Genomic DNA, 23,523 nt, shown 5'->3' on the forward strand with positions numbered 1-23,523 from the left:
AACTCCTTCTAAACGATTGCACCTATTTTAATTAAAATTTTTTAGTGTGCTGGAGTGAGACCTTGAATGGTTTGGATTCACAATTGGACTAGTTAAGCGTTGGGCCGGGGAGGTGCTCAAACAGGGATTTTGATACTTACGATGAAAATTTTTGTTTATATATGAGTTGTTATTGGTTATAGGAGAAATAATTAGTAGAAATTTGTACTTATTTATTATTGGTTGCCATTGGTTATTCGGGCAGATCAGGTACAACTCGTAGAAGCATGTATACACATTGCCTACTAACGTAGTCGGATTGCCTACCAGGATGGCTGAATTGTATTTTGTTAAAAATTATATGGTTTATAATATATTCGATAATATAAAGTTTCCATAAAGCAAAACTATTGCTATTATATTCATGTTAATATAGGGTTCGTCCCGTATTGTAAAATAAAATAAAATAAGATAATAAAATGCATTATATATATATAAATATGTAAAGAAATGTAAAAGATATTATAAGAAAAATACAGGTTATCACTATAAGTTACATTATATTTATATTTATACACAAATCCAATAAAATAAAAATAATCAATTTTGTTTTAACCTCTAGCGACGGCGCCCCTTTGAAGACTCAGAATTTGGAACCCCGAGGCCATTTCCCCCGCCCCCCCCCCCCCCCCCTAAATACGCCACTGGCCCTACCTTGAACGCATTCTTTGATAACATATTTTTTTTTTTTTATTATTAAAAGAATAATTACAATTTATACAAACATTTTATACAATAAGTAATTTTTTTGATGGAGAATAGCGTTGATATAACAGAGAGGGAAGGTACTCAGTAGTACCACCCGACAGATCAAGCAAGGAAATCTCTAGGCCAAGATCGTTTCAGTCTTCTTCTAGGATTATCGGGAATTGTACAAGAAGACAGGCGTTTAATTAATGGATTAGTATGGTGATTTAGCTTAGAATGGAATGAGAGGTTTGGTTAGCTGAGAAAGTGTGGGAACGTTTAAGTCTTTGTGAAGATTGGCGTTTTTTATATACCAAGGGGCAGAAACGATTTGACGGAGACATATTAATTGGAAGGCTTGTATAGTTCGCAGGTTTGATAATTTTGCGGAGCCCCATATCTGGATGCCGTATGCCCATACTGGTCTTAAAATAGCTTTGTAGATTAACAATTTATTGCTGATGTTTAGTTTGGAGCGGAGAAGTGGACGGAGCAAGTGAAGTCTAGAGTTTACAGATTTCCTTTTGTTTTTGAGGTGTTGAGCCCAGGTGAGTCGTTTATCAAACGTTAGGCCCAGGTATTTGACTACAGGGGTTGTTGGAATTAAGTTACTATTGAATGAAACTGGAGGGCAGTCTCCAGGTCTTAGTGAAAAGGTAATAAAGGAGGATTTGGAGTCATTTATTTTTATTTTCCATTTTTTTTACCAGATCTGGATCATGTTTAGATGATTTTGTAACCTATCAGACACAGTTTGAGGGTTGTCATTTGAGGCCAGGATTATTGTATCGTCGGCGTATGTGCCTAATGATGTATGTAAAGTTTTCGGAGTGTCATGTGTAAATATGGTGTAAAGGAAAGGTGCTATGTCGCTTCCTTGGGGGACGCCAGCCAAAATAGGAAAGCTAACCGAGTAGCTGTTGTTCACTCTAACTGAGAAGGTTCGATTTTCAAGATAAGACTTGATAATAAGGTAATATGGAGCAGTGAGAAATTTTTTAAGTTTATAGAGTAGGCCATCGTGCCACACTCTGTCGAAGGCTTGGGCCACGTCTAGCAGGACGGCAGCAGTCCAGTGCCGCAACAATAGGGGAAGCAGGGTATGCAATGCATTCCCTGGCCAGGTTTTATGTTATGGGGGGGGGGGGGCCCATCATCAAAAAGGAAAAATTAAGCAATTTATTATTAAAAAAAAAAAATAGAAAATGTACATTCCATATTTCTATAATAGATTGATATTACAATCATACGCCAAATGATGAATAAATATCCAATAAAATTGAGACCACTGATAACTGATAATCTTTGTTTACATCTACGATGGTAATTCACATTTGAAAATTAAAAATAGATTTATTTATAACTCTCAACATAGTACACACCAGTGGCGTAAATACCGGGTGGGCAAGGTGGGCAAACGCCACGGGCCTCGGGACCGAAGGGGGCCCCAGCCCAACATACAATACCTACACTATTGCCCATTGGTTATTTCTATATTCGTCATTCGATTCAAAATTTCACAAAAATATGTATATTATTTTGATATCTGAAAAAAATACTAGGAAATACGGACCTTATATTGGTACTATATGTAGGTATATGGTTTATACGCTAATAAATAATAATATATTATTGGAGTATTAAAAAATGTGTGTGCTACTCGATGGGAAGCAAGACACAACGCCGTGTATTCACTAAAATTAAATTTTATAAATGTTTTAAAATCTTTAACCAATATATTATTAACAAGTGACAAAAATGATGAAAAAAATAGAGCCAAATCACTGAAAAAAAAAATGGAATCATTTGAATTTGTTATGTTGATGACCATTTGGGAAAATATTTTAAAACCTTTATCAATTGTATCAAAGGTATTACAATCACCACAAACCAATCTTCACAAGGCATGTGATTTATTGCAAGGAACAATTTTATCAATTGAAAAAATGAGAGATGGTTATGATGAAGTCGTTGGGTCAGCAACTGAATTATGCCATAAATGGGGTATATCCACCACAAAACCTGCAACCCGTAGAATATATTCAAAACAATACTGTAGAGAAATTCAAGGAGATAGACGATTAGATGTTTAGATGTGCCCGAAGAAAAATTTCGTATAGCAATTTTTTATCCTCTCATTGATACAGCTTTATTTCAGTTACGAGATCGATTTAAAGGACTTCATTCCGTTTCAAGAAATTTTGAATTTTTACTTCCACAAAATATAGTTACCATGAAAGAGTCAGAAATTGTTAAATCTTGTTATGATTTCATATCATTTTACAATAATGATATGACATCAGATTTAATAAGACAATTAATTTCATTAAAAGAATTTATTAAAAATACAAAAATTCAAACTATTCAAGAATTGTCATCTTTTATAATTGAATAATATGATCTTTCATCTCTTTACAGTCAAATTATCAATGCTTGTATTATATATTTAAGTCTCCCAGTTACCGTAGCTACGGCCGAAAGGTCATTTTCCAAATTAAAACTCCTCAAAAACTATCTTCGGAATTCTATTTCGCAAGATAGATTAACTGGCATAAGTATACTTAACATAGAAAAATCAAGGACAAAAGAACTTGATATTGAAAAACTAATACATGACTTTTCAAACATGAAGGCAAGGAAAAAAAAAACTTTTTAAAATAAAATATTTGTATAATACCTATAATATTGTTTATTTTTTGTTATTGAAATTTAAATATTATATTATTTAATATTTTAATAAATGAATTGCTTTTTATTAATTTGACTATTTGACTACTGATAACTGATTTATTGTTGGAGATGTGTTTAAAAATATGACGAACTTAATATAACCAACATAACTATACTCTTAAAGTGCTTGAAAAGTTTTAAAAATTGGGGGCCATACATTTTATTTTGTATTAGGGGTCTGCTAAAGGTTATCTGTGGCACTAACTTTATTTCATTATACTGTTTAGTACAGGTACAGGGGCCCCATAACATTTTTGGCATCAGGGCCCTACAATACCTAGTTGCGGCACTGGGCAGCACAGTAGTGCTTGGATTCCATACTAGTAGATATTAAGTCGACAGTCCGAATGAGTTGGTGGGTGGTTGAGTGTTTAGCCCTGAACCCGAATTGGTGATGTGGAATGATGTTAGCTTTGTCTGACAGTGGGAGAAGTCTTTTCAGAAGTATTTTTTCAAATATTTTTGAGAAGGTAGGAAGGAGGCTTATTGGTCTATGAGAGGTGGGAAGTTGCGGTGGCTTGTCGGGCTTAGATGGTAACATATTATGTGTGAATAGGTAATATATAAAAAAATGTCAATTGAATTTAAATTACTAAAGTCTAAAATAATACATATTATTATATTCACAATTCACGAAATCACTAAATCACGTATTTATAAATGATATTACATTATTACTGTCATTACTAATATTATATAAGTAATATAGTCTATAATAGTAGTAAAAGTACTATAATAGTATCAAATTGTATAACAATTTATTGTGTTATGGTCACAACTCACAGGTAATATGTATTATGATTTATGATATTATGGTTATTAATTTATTATTCATGTTATCTGTGCATACTGAATAGTGAATAGTGTATAGTGAATATGATAAATTATCATAATGAAAAATGTAAATAAAATATTATTGTTTATGTTTATATGATAACACCGATAACGCTATCAGGTATGAAGAAATATAAGATAACGTAGGCAATGCACCAATGCTGTAGCCTGTAGCCAGAACCCAACATCAATAATACAGCATTGAGTATTAGAAGACGTTACAAAAACGATTAATGAATAACGATGATGAAACGTCAACTTGAAACAATGCCAGCTTCTAGTGTTGTTTGTTTATTAAATGTATCCTCCTCACTCCTGTCGGATGTTTGGACGTAACACGTAAAGACCTACAGCGTGAACCGTGAAACATTTATGCATGTATTTGTGAGACCAGTGTGTTGAAGCATAACCATGACGCACCCGTCAAGAGAATTTCCACCACCAGATTATTGTTCAGAGAACACTGCGAACAAGGTATGTCCATAATAAATTATGTATCTACAATACTATTAAGTCTCAGAAGGAAAAAATGGGTGAGCAGAATGTGCATCACACACAAGCCCTGCGCTAGGACTTTATTATGAAAAAGGGGCCTCCAAGAACTTGATAATTGTGATTATAATATTTATTTACAATCAAAAAATATTTTAAGTATCGTATTATTTAGCGAACCCTTTAATCCGCCGTGGATTTCTTTATACTAAATGGTAAAAGTATAGATCTTTCATTTTCTTAAATAATATGTTTGTGGAGAATATGTTTTTTTTACAGGTTAAGTAGAATTAAAAAAAAATTGGCCCTTTAAATGTACAGTACCTAAATACAAATATATTATAAACCTGTATGCGTTTACATTTTATTGTTTGAATTTCATTAAACTATTATAGACAGCATAATAAACAATATTTGTTATAATGGTAGGTTATAAATTATAATGTATGTACAAGATTAAGAAATAATTTTCAATGAATTTAAGTTTAATAAGGTAGGGTACCTTTCTCTACTCAATATGTTTATTTTTATTTCTTAATTTTTATTTGTTGATAAATGATACATAATAGGTTACATACATACATGGATGGTATAGGTACCTAATATAAGTTATAAGTTATAACAATAATGAATAGTTAGATAGTAAATTGACAAATGTTAAAATTATAAAACATTTCTATAACATAATAAATTGTGGTAAAAGAAATAAATAGGTTCCTAAATAATAATGATGTACATAATATAAGATAAATTTATTATAATGCATGATACAACTACAATAACTCATTGAAATCTACGTTAATTGCCTATTCGATATTTTTTATTTTAAAATTATTTTTTTAGAAATTTCTGTCATAAATATATGTAAAAGTTATATAAGTACTTAATGTCTTAATAATTTATTTTTTTTGCCATTTAAATTCTAAGGTTTTATTTAATATACCTTAATAGTTAATACTTTTTTAAGTCTTACAAATTAATTAATCTTAGGATTTACTTAATTGGTAGAATATTACTTGTAAGTATTGAGTTGAAGATGAATCTTCTAAAATCAAAACAATATTTTGATGTATGATTGTAAAATTTAAATTTATGAAAAGGAAAAGAGAAATTTAATTTAATTTATTAGTATAAAGTTTGAAAATATTATGTTTGTGAATTGTGGTAGGTACCTAAGTAATCTTATAAATACGTTTTCAAATAATTTTGATAAATACAAATTCTATTTTTTGATTTATAATATTTTAAATATTTTAATTTTAAAACCAATTAGGAGTATTTTAAAATTGTTAATTGTTTGTACATCTTAAAAATCTTAAAAATCAAAATTTCCCAGTGGTTTTTTAAATCACCGGGAAAAACAAATAAAAAATTAGGAAAAAATGGGTATTTTTACGTAAAATCGGTTTTTGATAAAATCGATTTTGGTATTTGGTGTAACTCTAAAAAAATTGATGTAGATACATGCTATTTTCACTGAATATTTATATTAGTATTTTACCTACACCATAAAATTTTCAAAATATTTTAACTTATTTTGAGCTGTTTACGGACAATTTAGTTTCCAATTTTTTAGTTTTTATTCTACAAATTTCAATAAAATTTTATTCGTTGAGTCAAAAAGCTTGAAAATTTAATATAAGGCTCCTAAAATATTGTTAATGTGGCAGTTGAAAAATATGAAAAATACATAGTCACAATTTTCATTATAAGCATTATAATCATTTGTTCAAATTTTGAAAAAGGACGTAAAAATCACGAATATTTGCAAATTATTTTGAGTTTATAAGATTTAAAATTTAATTCAAGATTCCTCATAAGTTTGTGTATCTTTAACAAAAAATAAATGTCTACTGCAGGAAAGTCAAATTAAATTTTGATGAACGTTTGAAGTTCTAATTTTTACAGCATCGGATAGTCACCTGATTTCTCATGTAGCGATTTTATTATTTTGTTAAACGAACAACCGTAGGCAACTTGTAGAAATTTACACCACATGTTTATTTTATAATTTTCTATATTTGATAAAACTTTCAAAATATTTTGACTCGTATATCAAGATGTTTACGGACATTTTAAGTTTAAAATTTTTTAGTTTTTTTTTCTATAAATTTCAAAAAAAGTTATTTGTTGGATCAGAATGCTTGAAAATATAATACAATACTCCCCAAACATTGTTACAATATCAGCTTAAAATAAGTGAACTCTGTAAATTTAAAAATTTTATCAAGTGTAGGAATTGATAAAATAAACATATTATGATGTACATTTCAAGAGTCAACGGTTATTCGTATGAGAAATCGAGTGAATATCCAATCTTGTAAAAATATGACCTACAAACGCTCGTAAAAATTTAATTTGAATTTCTTGTAGATATTTTTTTTTTTTTTGATAAAGGTAAAAAAAAACTTATGAGGAATCTTGTATTACATTTTAAAATCTAAGATTTTAAAAGAAAAATTTTAAGAATTTTTAATACAAAATAAATTGTACATTTTCGTGAATATTTAAAATAGCTAATTTGTAAATTTGGGTTTTAGAAAAATGTTGATTTTTAAAATATTTACCTACTTAAGTCATGTAGCTTATTTTTCACAGTTTTTTTAAATCTCATCATTTTTGTAAAGTTTGAGTTGATCCAGTCGTAAAAAACAGTTTAAGTTCAAATATTATGAACTTATATTAAATGTATTAACTATATGAGAATTTTAAAAAAAGTACTTGTAAATTTTTTTTTAAAGTAATTGCTTTTCAATTTCATGAGTTACTTCAAAAAAATTGTATATTTTAAAAAATCATAAATCAAATGAATCTAACTTGACTAAGATAAATGTTTTGATAATCAAAAGTTTTCTAAAACCCAGATTTACAAATTGACTATATTGAAATGTTCAAAAATCATTTAAATTGGATTAAAATTTTTTTATTCTGCAGTATTTAAAAATAAACATAAAAAAATGTTATATTATACGTCTAGCGCACAAGTCAGTAAATTATTTAAAAAAAAAATTAAAAAATATTGATCAGAACATTGATTGTTAGATCTTCCAGTAAAATCCTGTATAATTGTCTCATAGACACGGATACTAAAATACGTATAGGTGCATAATATATTATCGGAAATCTGTGTCAAGTTCATATTTTCTTACACTGAGTGTTTTTGATTTGTTTTCGTGGATTCATGGATAGTAATAATTGTAATAACTGATGAGTATCTAAATTATCATGTTCTGCATAATTTTGTTTGACCTACCTCTGGCAGTCAGGCCTGTAAAATATAAATAATTGAAAAGATAATTTGTTCGATGGATAAACTGGTCGTATTATGAATTTGGCAAATACTTAATAGTAAATAATATATTCATTGGTAGGTATACCTACACTATAATTTATTGGATTTTGAAATCAAAGTGTATATGTACTTACATGATTTAGGAATAATAACTTGAACCGTTTATTATTAACTAGCTGATCCTGTGCACTTCGTTACCCGTTAAATGTACAAACTGTATATGACTCAAACTTTGTTCAATGCCTCGTTCAATGCGTTATTTAATATTAGGTGTTGTTCTAGATTTATCTTAACTTTTCTGTTACCGGAATAAAAATTCTGATTCGCGGCAGTATATTATTAGGTAGGCAATCTACCTGCGGTAGATCGCGGACCCCGTGCTGTTTGTACGTAAGTGTATGATTTAACTCTAAAGTATCAAAGTTATACCAAGTTTGTCTTTTTTACTTAATTCCACCTACAGTGGATTAATATAATCAATTAATACAAAATTATTTTAATCTGCAACAATATTATTATTTAATTTATTTTTTTCTAGACAACCCTTATCCCTTAGGGGTATGAAAATATAAAAGATAAGATTAAATACGTATTCCGTCTCCACGGTGATTCAAAAAAGTTCATTTTACCCCGTGGCATTGTTGAATCATGTGTTAGTTATTACTTATTAACATTGCCATTGGTTACAAAAAAATATTATTATTATTATTATTTAGTTTATTCATCACCACCACGTAATTTTCCTCTTACCCTGTAACTTTCTCAATTCTTTCTTTCTAAATATCTGACAATAACAAACACAACAAAAAAAGAATTAGCCAAATGGTTCAGTCGTTCTTGAGTTATAAATAGTGTAACTAACACGAATTTATTTTATATATATAGATTATAAGTTGTAACCATCAGGCCCGTGCGCAGGATTTCAGAATGAGGGGGTGTTTTGAAAAAAAAATGTATAACAAATACATTAATAATTAGTAAATAGTATTATAACATATTTATATTTATTATTAATTTTGTAAGTACCATGTTAAAAGTGTTTTTTAACAATACTATAAAATACAAATCATTTTTTTAATAAATTTACTCGACGAGGGTCAGAAAAGAATTGATTCAGTGCTTGATTTATGTCCACGTTTATATCACGATGTATATTCAATGATGCCAGTTCATTTAAGCGATCTTCACCCAATGTTGATCGTAGGTAAGTTTTCAGCCGACGTAATGTTGAAAATGACCTTTCATTAGTCGTTGTAGTTACAGGCAAAACTGACATTACACGTAACATTTTATGAACATTTGGAAATGCATCTGCTCATGACGAAAGTCGATAAACAGCAAAACGTAAAGACAATACTATATTATATTATTATAGTATTGTACTATTATGTTATGCATTATTATTTATTACAAATAAGATTAGAAAATATAACATATAGGTAATAGATCAAAAATTAAAAACACGATCCCTTCACGTTTGCTGTTTATCGACTTTCGTCATAAGTGCAGATGCATTTCCAAATGTTCATAAAATGTTACGTGTAATGTCAGTTTTGCCTGGTTCAACCCCCCTCCTCCCATGGTCGAAAAAAATCGAAAAAATTTTGAAAATAATTTGACTCTTTTTTAGCTGCTTAGGGACATTGTTAGTTTTTAATTTGTTAAGTTTTTTTTTCTATAAATATCAATAAAATTTTATTTGTTGGGTAAAAAAGCTAAAAAAAAAATTTAATATAAGGCTCCTGATACATCGTTCTAATAGCAGTTGAAAAATATTAAAAATACATAGGCACAGTTTTTTTTTTATAAGCATTTAAAGTTCAAATTTTGACAAAATTTATCAAATTTATAATTTAATAATTATTTTGTAGTTAAAAATTTGTAAAATGTTTAACTTTTATAGCTAAGGATTGAAAATTTAAAACAAGACCACATAAATAGGTTATATATTAATTTTTTTTATTCACAATAATATCATCAAATATACTTGGTAATATCATAGGCTGATTGACTGTTTTCGCTCAGAATCGTTTTTCTCATACTATGATATTATATCATTGAATTCAAATTTAACACCATCCATTACAGTGACCCACTTGTAACCTACTGTACAGCCGAGCGACATCCACTTACCCACCTTTTTTTAAAATTATTGATACAATTCTTTAGGCTTAGTCAAAAAGTCTTACCTGTTTTTTATATATCTGTTTACAGATAAACCTAATGAATACTTAATGCATAGTCAATCTCGTTAATTATAAAACGATTGTAAAGCTAATACAATTAATAATAATATTCCAATATAAATCTCCTATAATGGTTATGAAATTTAAATAATTGTTTTTAAACTAAGCAACGTTGATACCATTGGAATTTTTGCTTAATAAAATCAATAAAATATAGGTACCTCAGAAATTGTATGCTATTTAAAATGTTTGTTTTCAATCCCTATATATCTTTTGTCTTAATTTTTTTACTTAGTTAATCATGTGTAGGGAATTCAGTTTATTAATTTCCATTCTTAATCAATCTAAATTTGAATTTATGTTTGGAATATTAACGTAATTAATACGTTAATAGTTATAAACGTTATAATAGAAATACAATAATATCGCCATACGCTGCATGAATCTAGGTAAAAAAGTCCATTGAAAAAATGTCTGTGGTAAAATTGACCAAAATAAACTGTCTTTGGCATAGTTGTTTAGAATCAAGAATATTATAAATATACAGATGAAATAGATTATTATACTTGATTCCGGCACAGATAGGCGGTCGGCACAGTTGCGCTCAATACCTTTTTGGTGACACTTGCGGTCACTCGTTTTTATACCTACCTATAATGGGCTATGAACTGGTTTTACAATACTGACATAATAACAATAATTTTAAACAATATTTTTTTAATATAATACAATAAACTACAATTTTCTTTCGCACTTTTACAGGCTTAGGACTGTCAATAAATAAAATATCTACTGGCGTGCTTAAGTTTTTTTTTAAAAATATTTATTAAAATTTTTATGATATTTAACTATACATTTTATAGAGATATGTTAGTTAATTGTTACAGTTTATAAAGTAAGTTTTTGAACAAACGAAAGAATTTTTAGACATTTTTATATGATTTTAATGTTTTGTCAATTCTAATGTCGAGTTCCATGTAACATGTTTTCTTTTTCTTTCCTTCTAAATTTAAAAAATGTCGAATATACAATAAGTCTTCATGCTCAGCTTCTAATTTGAGACATTTGTATAGAGCTTAAAAAGTTAGTCAAGGTCTATTAATTTGTTTGTTTAATCTGCTGTTCCAATCTTCAACAACATTATTCGTCCTGTGTCTTTTTTGGTACCTGATAATTCCATAGATTCTTGGACATTATTTCATTTTCGAACCACTGTTCTAAAAAATAGTCATGAAATAATTAAATAATTTAAGTTTTTCATTATTAGGACTGCTTTCCATAATTATAAGCCAACCTCGTCAATATTTTGAAGTGGAATAAGAGCAAAATAATAATTACTATTATTATTAATATTTTATATTATTATGTCAGTATTGTAAAACTAGTTCATAGGTATAAAAAATAGTGACCGCAAATGCCACCAAATAGGTATTGACCGCAACTGTGCCGACCGCATCTGTGCCGACACCATTATACTGATACCTAACTATGAGTGATGAGAGGTGCTTATAGAGGTGCTTATAAAGGTGATTATAGAATCATTGACTATTATAATTTGTATGTCTTCATTAAAAAGTTTTAAACATATAAAAAAACCATCTTTAAAAAACGTTTAAAACGCTTGTTGTTTTTTTCCAAAACTGATGCTACTAGTATGCTCTATGCTTTTTTCGGGTTGCTAAATATAGCTATAGGTAGTAGTTACTTGCTACTTTCTCAGCTGTGTTACGTCAAGTCCGGATTAAGGGGGGGGGGGGCATGCCTCGATAGTTCGAATTTATTCAGGGGCCTCAGATTTGTCCATTACTTTTTTCGTTATAGGCTAAACACTGCATAAATCACCTAAAAAAAATCGATGATTATTTAGCGAGGAAAAAAGCTTATAAATTATAATTTATAAATAAAGTGATACATTATTCATAATTTATTGCTATGTATCTATAATACCTATATATATTTATTATAACAGGTACCTAATATACATTATTTTTTTTCGTACAGGGGCCTCGTTTAAAACTTTGGCCTCTAGGCCTCAAAATGTCTTAATCCGGGCATGCATGCAGTACAAATCATTGATATTCATTTTTCGATTCGCAAAATGATGATAACCTTTATTGAGTTTTTATTCAAATGTCTAAATTATATTCAAAAATATAAATTATTACTTACACAACACACATGCAGTATAACGCAGGTTACGTCAAACGATATACATTTTTCGAGGTAAATGTGAATCGTATTTTAGTTTTGCTGAGCAATTATTATCGTATACAGGTATTACTTTTTAACGGTGGTAAAGATCGCACACTTGAGTACACAAACCATGAAGCTTACCTAAATATTAAATTTCAACTAACAATAATTGCTTGTACATATTACCTTTATATAATATATAAATGTATATATTTCATTGTTTAGTACTATAGTATTTGCGTATGGGCGACTGCGTGTAGTTACATTTTGTCAATTTTCCGACTTTATGTAAACAAAAACACCGGTGGAAATTAAAAAAGACCAATTTGCTACGTACCTATACACTGGTGTATGTCCATATTATACTAGCATATGCACACACACAAGTACATATCAATAGAATTATATATGTTTATATATATATTTTTATTTTGTATAGGAACACACCTTTAAACTGTCTTTGGTCATAGGTAGTACCGCAGTTTAATAGAGAACAGCCATACGCGCGGACTGTTTATCATCGTTATTTAAAATATGCACATCGCGCTACAAAAATCCTTTTGTTTTTCATTTTCGCATTTCCACATAATAAAGGAATCAAAAGCTTAGTTTCATTTAATTATTTTACTGCAGTGCAAGTGTTTAATTTATAAGGAAAAGTATCAACATTATTGTATTTGGAGGATTTTCGGATTTTCGGATATTATTATGTTTTAAAATGCAGGGTGAGTTCTTATACATTTTATATTAAAACATAAATGCAATGGTACATGAAAAACACAATTTAACCATTATTTTTTATTTCATATTTGCACTTAAATGTATGTTAAACGGTTAAATTGTTCTTGAATAAGAGGTTCTGCTATTTTTTTTTTAAATTGAAAATAAAAGTAGGTCAAGTTAGGAGGCAGCTTAGGTACATATAGTTTAAAATTAAAATTTAATTTATTAACTGGAATTCCATAAAAATTGTCGTAAAAATATTGTATTGTTCATTCGTATGTGCATTGTTCAATCCATGCACTCATTGGGTATGTAATGGTGGTAAATACAATTTAATGTAATTATATATATTATACACATATTTTTAGATAAATCTTTTTTATATAAGTTATTTCTTTAAAATTAAAATATAATACTATTCTTAAAGTGAAACTACTAATATTAGCTAATTTATATTATTTTAAGTGATTTTAGTTTTTGGATCTTGAATTTTATAACGTTTTAATTTTATTGAGTTGGGTGTGTTGGGAAATTTATATAAAAGTTGTCAAATTTAAACCGATTCAATTTCTAGAATCGAAAGTAGATACATGTATTGTAATGTTTGAAAAGTTTCATTTAGCCAACTATACTTATTTGATGAAAAATATTCATTTTATTCCTAATTATGTAACATATTTTATTTTAGTCACATCCGTATTTTATAGATAAATCCATAAACTATTGTTCTTGAATAGAAAATACATTAAAAACTTTGAATAATATCCAATACTAATTTATATGTATCGCTCAAAAATATTATAGTATCCACTGTCCACACTCCACGTAAACTAATTTTTTGCTTTCATTAATAGTGTAAATGTGTAATTTTAAATTGATTAGATAAAGTTTAAGATATGTGTTGTCATGTTGAATAAATATTTTCTATATAGAATAATAATATGTAGTCTATTAAGTGTAGGTACTTTCAAAATGTCTTAAATTTTGTATCTCAATATATTGTTTGTCTTATTTAACAATTATACACTGCCATTGTGTTTGTTTACTTCAGTTTACTTTTTGTCATTTTATAACCATAATAATTTGAAAACTGGTTAAGTGAATATTGAGTGCTTATTATTAATATTATAAATATTAAAATGCTAATTAACCGTTATGATATAGTTTACAATTAATCTTCTAGAGCGGATAATTTTAATTTGTTTTTGTCTAATTATTATTATTTTGTTATCTACATAAATAATTCAACTATAATATTATTATAGTTATTTCAACTCAAAATTAAAGTATTAATTCTAAATGGTCCTGAGGATATTTATAGGTTTTACAAAGTTGCAAGATGGTTTTTTTTAATATAATTTACTACCATAATATACTACCTACCACCTATATATTGGTTCTGAATACATTTTTATTTAGGTTATCAAAGTTCTGAATACCTTAATTTATAATTGTCAGTTGGTCAACTACGATAACGTTAATTTTGTTCGTTATCAATTATTAAAACATTATTGTTACTCTAATCTATTTGATAATCCTTTTAATAGTATTGTTGCGCATACGAAATTGATAGTATTAAGGAGTACCTACCTGGTACCTATGTTCTTTCATATTGAGAAAAAGCTATAAAATGTGAACATATTTTTCGTTATCTTTAAGTCTGTTATGTTTTGTTTACTTAAATCAACATGATTTCAAGGTAGGTACCTGACCATAGTGAAATACAATACATTGTGCATCGTTGACACAGTGAAGAAGATGATAGATAACACCTCCGTTAAATATGTAAAATTTACATTTTTACACAAATTATATAATATAAAAAAAAAACATGTCACAAATCTTTTAGTTGTCTTAGAGACAAACCTACTATTTTAAATTTAATTCACCAATTAAATAAATTGTAAATAAATGTTATAGATATCTGAAAATTGGACGTAGGTATTAAAAATGTATTATTCTATTTAGTTAACTTTGTTATTATCTATATTGATATAAAAGTAATTTTTTTTGAAGACAATTTAAATATTTGAGAGTTTCCCTGAATTATGCATGTAATAATAACTTATTTAATGAAATTGTATAGTATTTATAATCACTGTTAATAGTTATCCTTATCAATTATCAAATATATTATTACCATGTATTTTAAAATCAATATTTGGTTCACAAATTATAAAATTGTGTTTTTTAAACTTTTTTAAAGATTCTAAAGAAACTGTAGAAATTCTTGTTGATATGGTAATAGTCAAATCAATTTTCTATTGATGGTCTTTGATTTTGTTTCCATAGAGGAAATAATAAATATTATCTGGTAATTGACATATTATTATTCATAATACCTTTTGGAGTAGTAAAATGTTTCTATTTTAAACTTTGAAGTTGGTCACTCTATCAGTAGCGATATATTATAAATTGATCTATTTTTTTTTTTATAGTTGGTACTTACTTTAGTAAAATATTAATCTGTAAAACTTAAAAAAATTATGCAAAACAGGGATTTTTATACAAAAACAGTTGATAAAATCGATTTTGTTTTTTCAAAAATAAATAACTGTGGAAACTTGAAATTTTCATCAAAAATTTATGTTAGCACTTTCTAGATCTAATATAATTAAAAAAAAATTTTTCTCTTTTTATGCTTTTTTAAGACTTGATATAATATAGGTAAGTATAAACATTATCTCAAATTAAATTAACATTAGTTAGATATACAATTACAACTCAGGATAATAATGAATAATGATAATCTCCAGGGAACTGTTCTACATGCTGTATCGTAGATAGCATACTCTGATTGAGTGTGGTTACCTCATCATTAATTAGGTCTCTTTAAATTTGTATTTAATAATAAATTGTTGTGTATGATAAACGATTCTGAGCCTACAGACAGTGTGTTAACATCTATTTCTAAGAATATTTTATATTTTATAATATATTTAAATATATATAAGTAACTTTTTTTCTATCAGTTATACACTTATATGGTAATAGTTTGATAAAACCATTATATATTATATTATATTATTATTATCTATAATTATTTTGTTGGGGGACGGAGTGGCTGAGCGGACTAAGGTGTTGGTTGCGACGCACATCGGCGTTGGTTCAATACCTCGGTCGCGGGTGGCATTTTTCTTCGGGCAAATCACGGTGTTTGGAGGATAAGTGCCGCCATCCCCTACCCGGGCATGGCAGATACCTACGGGTGCCCAAATAAAAAATTCTGCCAAAACAAACACACACGTGTAAACAAATCTACAGTACCCTCCCCTGCAGTACCACAGGCTAATGACCCAATAGTCAAAGCCTTAACCCTAATAAAAAAAAAAAAATTATTTTGTTATTAACTAACTTATATATTGATGTATATATCAGGTTTATATTTATGTATAATTGTATAAACAACCTAAAATTAGTCTAAATTTATGTTTGAATAATGAATATTATCCAAAATCTTAAATTTAAACGTTTATAAAAATAACTTGACTGTAGATCTTTGAAATTATTTATTTGCTATAAGAACAACTTATGAGGAACCTTATTGTATTAGATTTCCAATCTTTTTGAAACTGAAAAAAGGTTAATAGTTTCAAATGTATAGCATCTCAAAAAGAGCAAAAATATTTAAAAAAATATATTATGTCTGAAAAATGTTAATATAATTAATATTTTGTGATTATATCAAGTATATGTGTACAGTTATTTGTTTTTGAACTATAACAAAAAGAAAAACGATACCAATTTATTCCATAACTGCGGGCGTTAAATAAACTCCTTTTTCAAAATACTGGAAAGTTTTTATTTTTGTCTCTCTTAGTGAGAAACAAAAACCACACTCAATATTGAAGATTAAATCTACAGATTCTGCTACAAAAAGTGTCATTGTCCATTGGACACAAAAAAACACACATGATTGTAAAACCAATATCATTGGCACTCCTCAGAATCTAAAATACAAAACTATATTCTTACTATTTTTGAGTTTATAGCTTATACCAAAGTTATATTGCTGCACCCACTGGTTGGCATACAAGTATACAACTATTATTAGTGATTTACTGCGGTTGGTAAAAACCATGGTGTGTCCACTCCCAAAGCAATATTTGTCCATTGTGTTTATGACCAATCGATTTTATGGCATAGAAATAAATATTTGCAATTGAATCTGCCAAAATTGCAAAAATTCACATTCCAAGTAATTTTCTTCAAATGAATGGAATAATATGGAACAATAATAAAAAAACATTTAAACTTTGTAAAAATTGAATTAACATTTAAGTTAGTTTAGAGTTGGCAGAAAAAGCAAATGGAATAATAATATGTCCTTTCATTCTAGTATATTATATAAAATACAGGGCTGAGTTTATATTGTGTATTTATGTTTTCTTGTTGAGGAAAATGTGTTGGTATATTTCCAAATAATGTCATAGTAAAATAACAGTTATTACCTATTGGTTATAGTGTTATGGACCAGATGGCAAATGTATATTTTTCATATATAATATATAAACATAGTTTGCTGTGTCTGAAACCTATAGTTGACTTCTAGGATAGAACAATAGATAATAGATGTATAGAGTGTACCTAATAATAGATTAAAAGTCAAATTTCATTTAACTAAATATAAAAATAATATCTTAAAAGTAAGTATGTTGGTAATGTTTATATATATTATCTATTTACGTGGAACCTTATTTTAAATTTTCAATCCTTAAAAAAATTGAAAATTGAAATTGTCCATGAACAGCTCAAAACAAGTCAAAATATTTCCAAAATTTTATCTAGTATAGGAATTGATATAATAAACATGATATAAATTGTATGGTGTATATAAAATGAGAATATAAACATTCAGTGAAATTTTTATGTATCTACAGTTATTTGTTTTTGAATTAAACCAAAAACCAAAATAGAATTTGTCGAAAACCGATTTATCGTAAAAATTCCCGGTTTTTCTCGGCGCATTTGAACACGATTAGTAATTTTAAATTTTAACCCCCAATGCACAAACTAGATTCACTTTTCCACCGGAAGAGATAATGAAGTTAAAAATCTAACCATTATTTCGATTATTTATCGTGTACACATAAAGAAATAAAAAAAACACAACATTGTAAAATATATACATTCATCGCTCCGGTCAGAATCTAAAATGACAGGATTTTGATAATTATATTTATATTTATATTCTTATTTGCAATTATTAATAATTATTATGTCATAGAATATAGATGCATCACAATATTAGTTGAATTAAAGTTAAAGTATAGTATTATTAGTACCTATTTAAAATTTTACAAATTGTACAACCATGTATTTATTTATGACATACAATTGGATTGTTTTATTTATTTATTTTTTTTTATTTAAAAGATAAGGCTTCAACAGCAAAGGTTATTAGTCTGGGAAAGTTACATATATGTTTCTTAAAGTTAGGTGTACATTTATGAAATAATAGTTTTTTAACAATTGTTATTTACAGAGTTTACAATTTTATAATAATATTGGTAATGTTTAGGAATTTAATGATTTTTGACGTGTTGTGTTCATCGAGTGCTTCTGCAACATTGGGTGGCATCTTCAGTTCGGTGCGTATTGAGGTGTATAGTGTGCATTCCTCCACTATGTGTTTAATAGTTAGTATTTAGTTGCATGTGTTGCATATTGGTTGGGGCTCTTTACTGATAAGGTATGAATGTGTGAGTGCGGAATGTCCGATTCTGATACGGGTGATTGCGGTGTCTTGGCGTCTGTTAAATTGAGGGGAGGTGTGCCACCTTTTGATATCTTTTTTTATGTTTTTGAGTTTGTTAGTTGTTGGTATTAAATTCCATTGGTTTTGCCAAATTGAGATTATTTTTTCATTAATAGAGTTTATTATGTCCATGAAAAATATGTTATTTAAAGTAGGGGTTGAAATATTTTTTGTTGCAAGGTCAGCATATTTGTCGGCTCTTTCATTTCCTGCAATTCCAGTGTGGGAAGGGACCCACATGAATTCTATATTTTTTTTTGTTTCGATTATTTTTGATTGGATATTTAGAGTTATTTCATTTTTGGTGGATAGGTTTTTAAGAGCTAGTAGGGTACTAAGTGAGTCACTGATTATGAGTATGTCATTAGATTCTAGCGTGATTGTTAGGATTACCCCTTCGTAGATGGCATAGTTTTCGGCAGAGAAAATACTGGTTATTGTTGGAAGCTTATGTTGGATAATTGTGTCATGTTTTATTACGGCAAAGCCTACTCCATGCTCGGATTTTGATGCATCGGTGTATATTTTGGTGTGGTTGGAGAATGAGTGCTGGATCGTATTTTTAAAAATAGAGGTGATTATTGTATTATTTGTTGCTTTTTTATTAAGGTCAAGAAGTTCCGTATTTACTATTTAGTTTCAGTTACCATTTCCAGGGTGGTGTGGCTTGGAACGTAATTTTATTTACGACTGAGGTATGAATATCAATTGATTGTTGTAATCTGTTAAATATGTCCCGTATCGTGGGAGATTTATTGTGTTCTGTATTTATTGGTGATGTGATGTAGTTGTTGAAAATAGTCTTGTGCCCAATGTGGTTGGGTGTGCTTTTTCTTTTAATGATATATTTTAATGTATCTTGGTGTCTTTGGAGTTGTGGTGGGATTTCTCCTGCGTAGTTGAGGATGCTATCAATTGGGCTTGTTCTGTTTTATTTTTATGTTGTCAAAATTTTAGGTCAAGATTGTGATTTTGACTTAACACTGTTTTCTTAAATATTTATAGTAGTTGTTAAAAAATTTAGTTTTATTTGTATTTATATTAATATTTTTTAACGAATAACCGTATAGACTCTTGAAATTTATATCATATGTTTATTTTATCAATTCCTAGACTTGATAAAATTTTCAAAATATTTTGACTTGTTTTGTGCTGTTTACCGACAATTTCAATTTCAAAATTTTTTTTTTCTATAAATGTTAATAAAATTGTATTTGATGTGCCTAAAAGCATGAAAAATTAATACAAGGCTTCTGATATATTGTTACAATAGCAGTCGAAAAATATTAAAAATACAATTTCACTGAATGTTTATATTAGCATTTTCTATACACAATAACATTTTGAAAAAATGTTGACTCTTTGTGAGCTGTTCACGGACATTGTCAGTTTTCAATTTTCTTATTTTGTTGTAATTAAAAAACGTATGACTGTAGGTACTTGAAAATTTCATTGAATGTTTATATTAGCATTTTCTATACATCTTACAATTTTGAAAATAATTTGACTCTTTTTGAGCTTTTTACGGATCATTTCAATTTGTTTTTTTTTTCTACGAATATCAATAAAATGTAATTTGTTTGGTAAAAAAGCGTGAAAATTTAATGCAAGGCTCCTGATATATCGTTCTAATAGCAGTTGAAAAATAATAAAAATACATAGGCACAATTTTTTTTTATAAAAATTTAAAGTTCAAATTTTAACAAAATTTATCAAATTTAAAATTTAATAATTATTTTGTACTTAAAAATGTATAAAATGTTCAACTTTTATAGCTAATGATTGAAAATTTAAAACAAAGTTCCACGTAAATAGGTTATATTTAAATTACTTTATTCACAATAATATCATAGGCTGACTGACCATTTTCGCTCAGAATCATTTTTCTTATACAATGATATTATATCATTGAATTCAAATTTAACACCATCCATTACAGTAACCCACTTGTAACCTATAGCAAAGCCCACCTGTCTACATTTTTTATTTATGTATTTATTAGTCAATAAAATTTTTTTACATTAACTTACTACTATTATTATAACTTTTTACTAGATACTTATTACTAATATTGATACTTTTTGATTAAATTAATTTTGAAAAAAAAGAGGATACAAACAATAATATATATATTATGAATAATCATTTTTAACTTATTATAGGTACAAATTATTTATTTATTTAATTCCCTGTATATGTATAGACTATTGTAAAACCAATATTTTAGTTTATATATTTTGAAATAAGTACAACCAGTAAGTACAACATTATATCACCGGGAACCATATTATCTATCAAGAAAAAGTCTAGTATAGTTTAGTTTTCTCTCAGCTTCTATTAACCGGGACAAACTTAATGACCGGCCGGGACACCCTGGGTCATGCGGGGGAAAATGGCAACCCTAAGTATACAAGACTGGATGGCATGATGGATGTTGAGGAGGTTCCTGGGCCAATTTTGTTTAAGATCAAGTTGTGGGTTATCAGAAAGTGTAGAGGAGAGGTTTTAAATAAGGTGATTTGAATGGTTGAATGTGTTTTTGTGAAATGGTTTATAGTGGGAGGCTAGTGAATGAATGGTTGGGATTTTGAGATCAGAGTGGAGGGAATAGTTATAATTGGAAATGTCATGATTTTCATATTAAAGTATTCAATAATTAATTAATTAAATTATAAAATTAGGTATGGATATACATATACTTCATTTATTCCTAGAATTATTAATATTGGATATTATAATATTAGCAAGAGCAATGTCTTCCTTTGTAACAATTGTAATAGAATTATAATTATATTTGTTCTACGAATCAAATAATAGTACATTAAAAAAATTATACTTAAAAAAAAAGTTGTAATAACACACATAGTTATCGTATAAATGTACTACTATAAAGAAATTTGATTTTTTAAAAACTTATTATGAAATTGAGCTAGTGTTAATGAATTATATATGTGGTAATGCATAATGTGTGGTAGGTAATATTTTGAAATATGCAAATAATTATACTTGTTTAAATTATAATTTATTATTTGTAGAATATAAAATAATATTTTTACCATACAAACTGGTTTCATTACTTTTGAATGGTCAAATGAATGAGTAATTGAGATTTTAATAAATATTTAACTTAATATCTACCTAATTAGTCTTATTGTCTTGTTTATAGAATAATTTAATCTTCCAAAAACAAAAACTCAAATTTTTAAACACATAATTTCTAAATTAATTTTTAGTTGCATGTTAATAATTTGTATTTTGTTCATACACTAGTTAGTATTTTTTAATTTTTATTAATTTTAAAAGACACTATGGGTCTCATATAATTTCCCCCCTTGAACAAATTCTGGTTGCGCCACTGATTAGAGAAACATAATATATTAATATGTTATCAATGTCAACCATTTAAATAAACATAAAAATAATTTATTTTTGAGAAACAAAACTAAATTCATGTGTGAGCCACTCTGCAGTCGTCCTGCCTGTAGCCTGTGTATATATTACCACTGTATATTTAAAAATGGATGAACATTTTGAAAAATCAAAGATCAAATCAAAGATGGCTTATACTCATGAGATTCTCTTATTTTTATTTGGTATATATTTGTGATGAACTATATGTATAAAATTGTTTCCTAACGTTACGCAAATTACAAATTACTGTAACGTAATTACTTTTTCAGTAACGCTATACTAATTTCATTATATTTTATTTAAATTAATTGTAACGAAATTTTTTTTGAAAGTTATTTATTTGGAGTAACGTGTTATTTTTCACGTTATTAAAATAAGTTATGAATGTAGAGTGTATGACATAATTGGTGGGGTTAGGATATTAAAGAAAAATTAAAAATCTATAAAATGTATTTACTATTCCGAAAGTTTTAGATAATACTGATGAATATTATAAAAGATTCAGGAATTTTACGCACATTATACACGCGTAATAACATTAAAAAGTGTACATGCAATATTTCAATTAATTATAATAGTAGTATAATATGTACCAATGGCAAATCTGTAAATAATAAAAAAAAACATTTGAGTTGAATGTCTAATTTATTTAAGCAATATTTTAAAATTCTAGTTGTTTTTACTTCACAAATTAAAAAGAGTTTTTGCATTGGGGAAGTTAAAATCCCATATTTCCATTAGTGTTCAAAAGCACCAAAAAACAAAAAAAAATAAAGGAAAACCTGGATTTTCTTCTCTAGCGACACCCACTTGCCCACTTTTTAGATTCTGAGTGAAACGATGAAGTATTGATTTTACAATAATGTGTGTTTTTTATTTTATTTTTATTTTTGTGTCTGTACACGATTAGTAGTCGAAAAAATCGATTTTGGTTTTTGGTGTAACTCTAAAACAAATGATCGTAAATACATGAAATGTTCACTGAATGTTTATATTAGCCTTTTTTATACATGAAACAATTTTGAAAATAATTTGACCCTTTTTGAGCTTTTAACGGATCATTTCAAATTTTAATTTTTTAGTTTTTTTTTTCTGCGAATATCAATAAAATTTTATTTGTTGGGTAAAAAAGCGTGAAAATTTAATGCAAGGCTCCTAAAATATTGTTACAATAGCAG

At 27.5% G+C, this 23,523-nt stretch overlaps 1 protein-coding gene and 1 pseudogene across 3 annotated transcripts in view; both read left to right on the forward strand.

The window, feature by feature from the left end:
• The first annotated feature begins 2,492 nt into the window (after nucleotides 1-2,492).
• On the forward strand, nucleotides 2,493-3,382 carry LOC132940578 (zinc finger MYM-type protein 1-like; annotated as a pseudogene).
• A 1,065-nt stretch (nucleotides 3,383-4,447) lies between these two features.
• The window catches only part of LOC132942107 (inositol-trisphosphate 3-kinase homolog), an 88,337-nt gene continuing 69,261 nt past the window's right edge, over nucleotides 4,448-23,523 (forward strand). The window contains exon 1 of one of the 3 annotated variants that reach the window (XM_061010416.1): nucleotides 4,448-4,764. Coding sequence is in view for 1 of the 3 variants with exons in the window: in XM_061010419.1 (XP_060866402.1) it covers nucleotides 4,702-4,764 (63 nt within the window). In the remaining 2 variants the exon portion in view is untranslated. Of the gene's footprint in view, nucleotides 4,765-12,953; nucleotides 13,179-23,523 lie in introns of those variants that run through there. The other 2 variants (XM_061010419.1, XM_061010417.1) reach the window with 2 other exon arrangements.

The sequence above is a fragment of the Metopolophium dirhodum genome, chromosome 3, assembly GCF_019925205.1.
Source record: "Metopolophium dirhodum isolate CAU chromosome 3, ASM1992520v1, whole genome shotgun sequence".
Classification (NCBI taxonomy): domain Eukaryota; kingdom Metazoa; phylum Arthropoda; class Insecta; order Hemiptera; family Aphididae; genus Metopolophium; species Metopolophium dirhodum.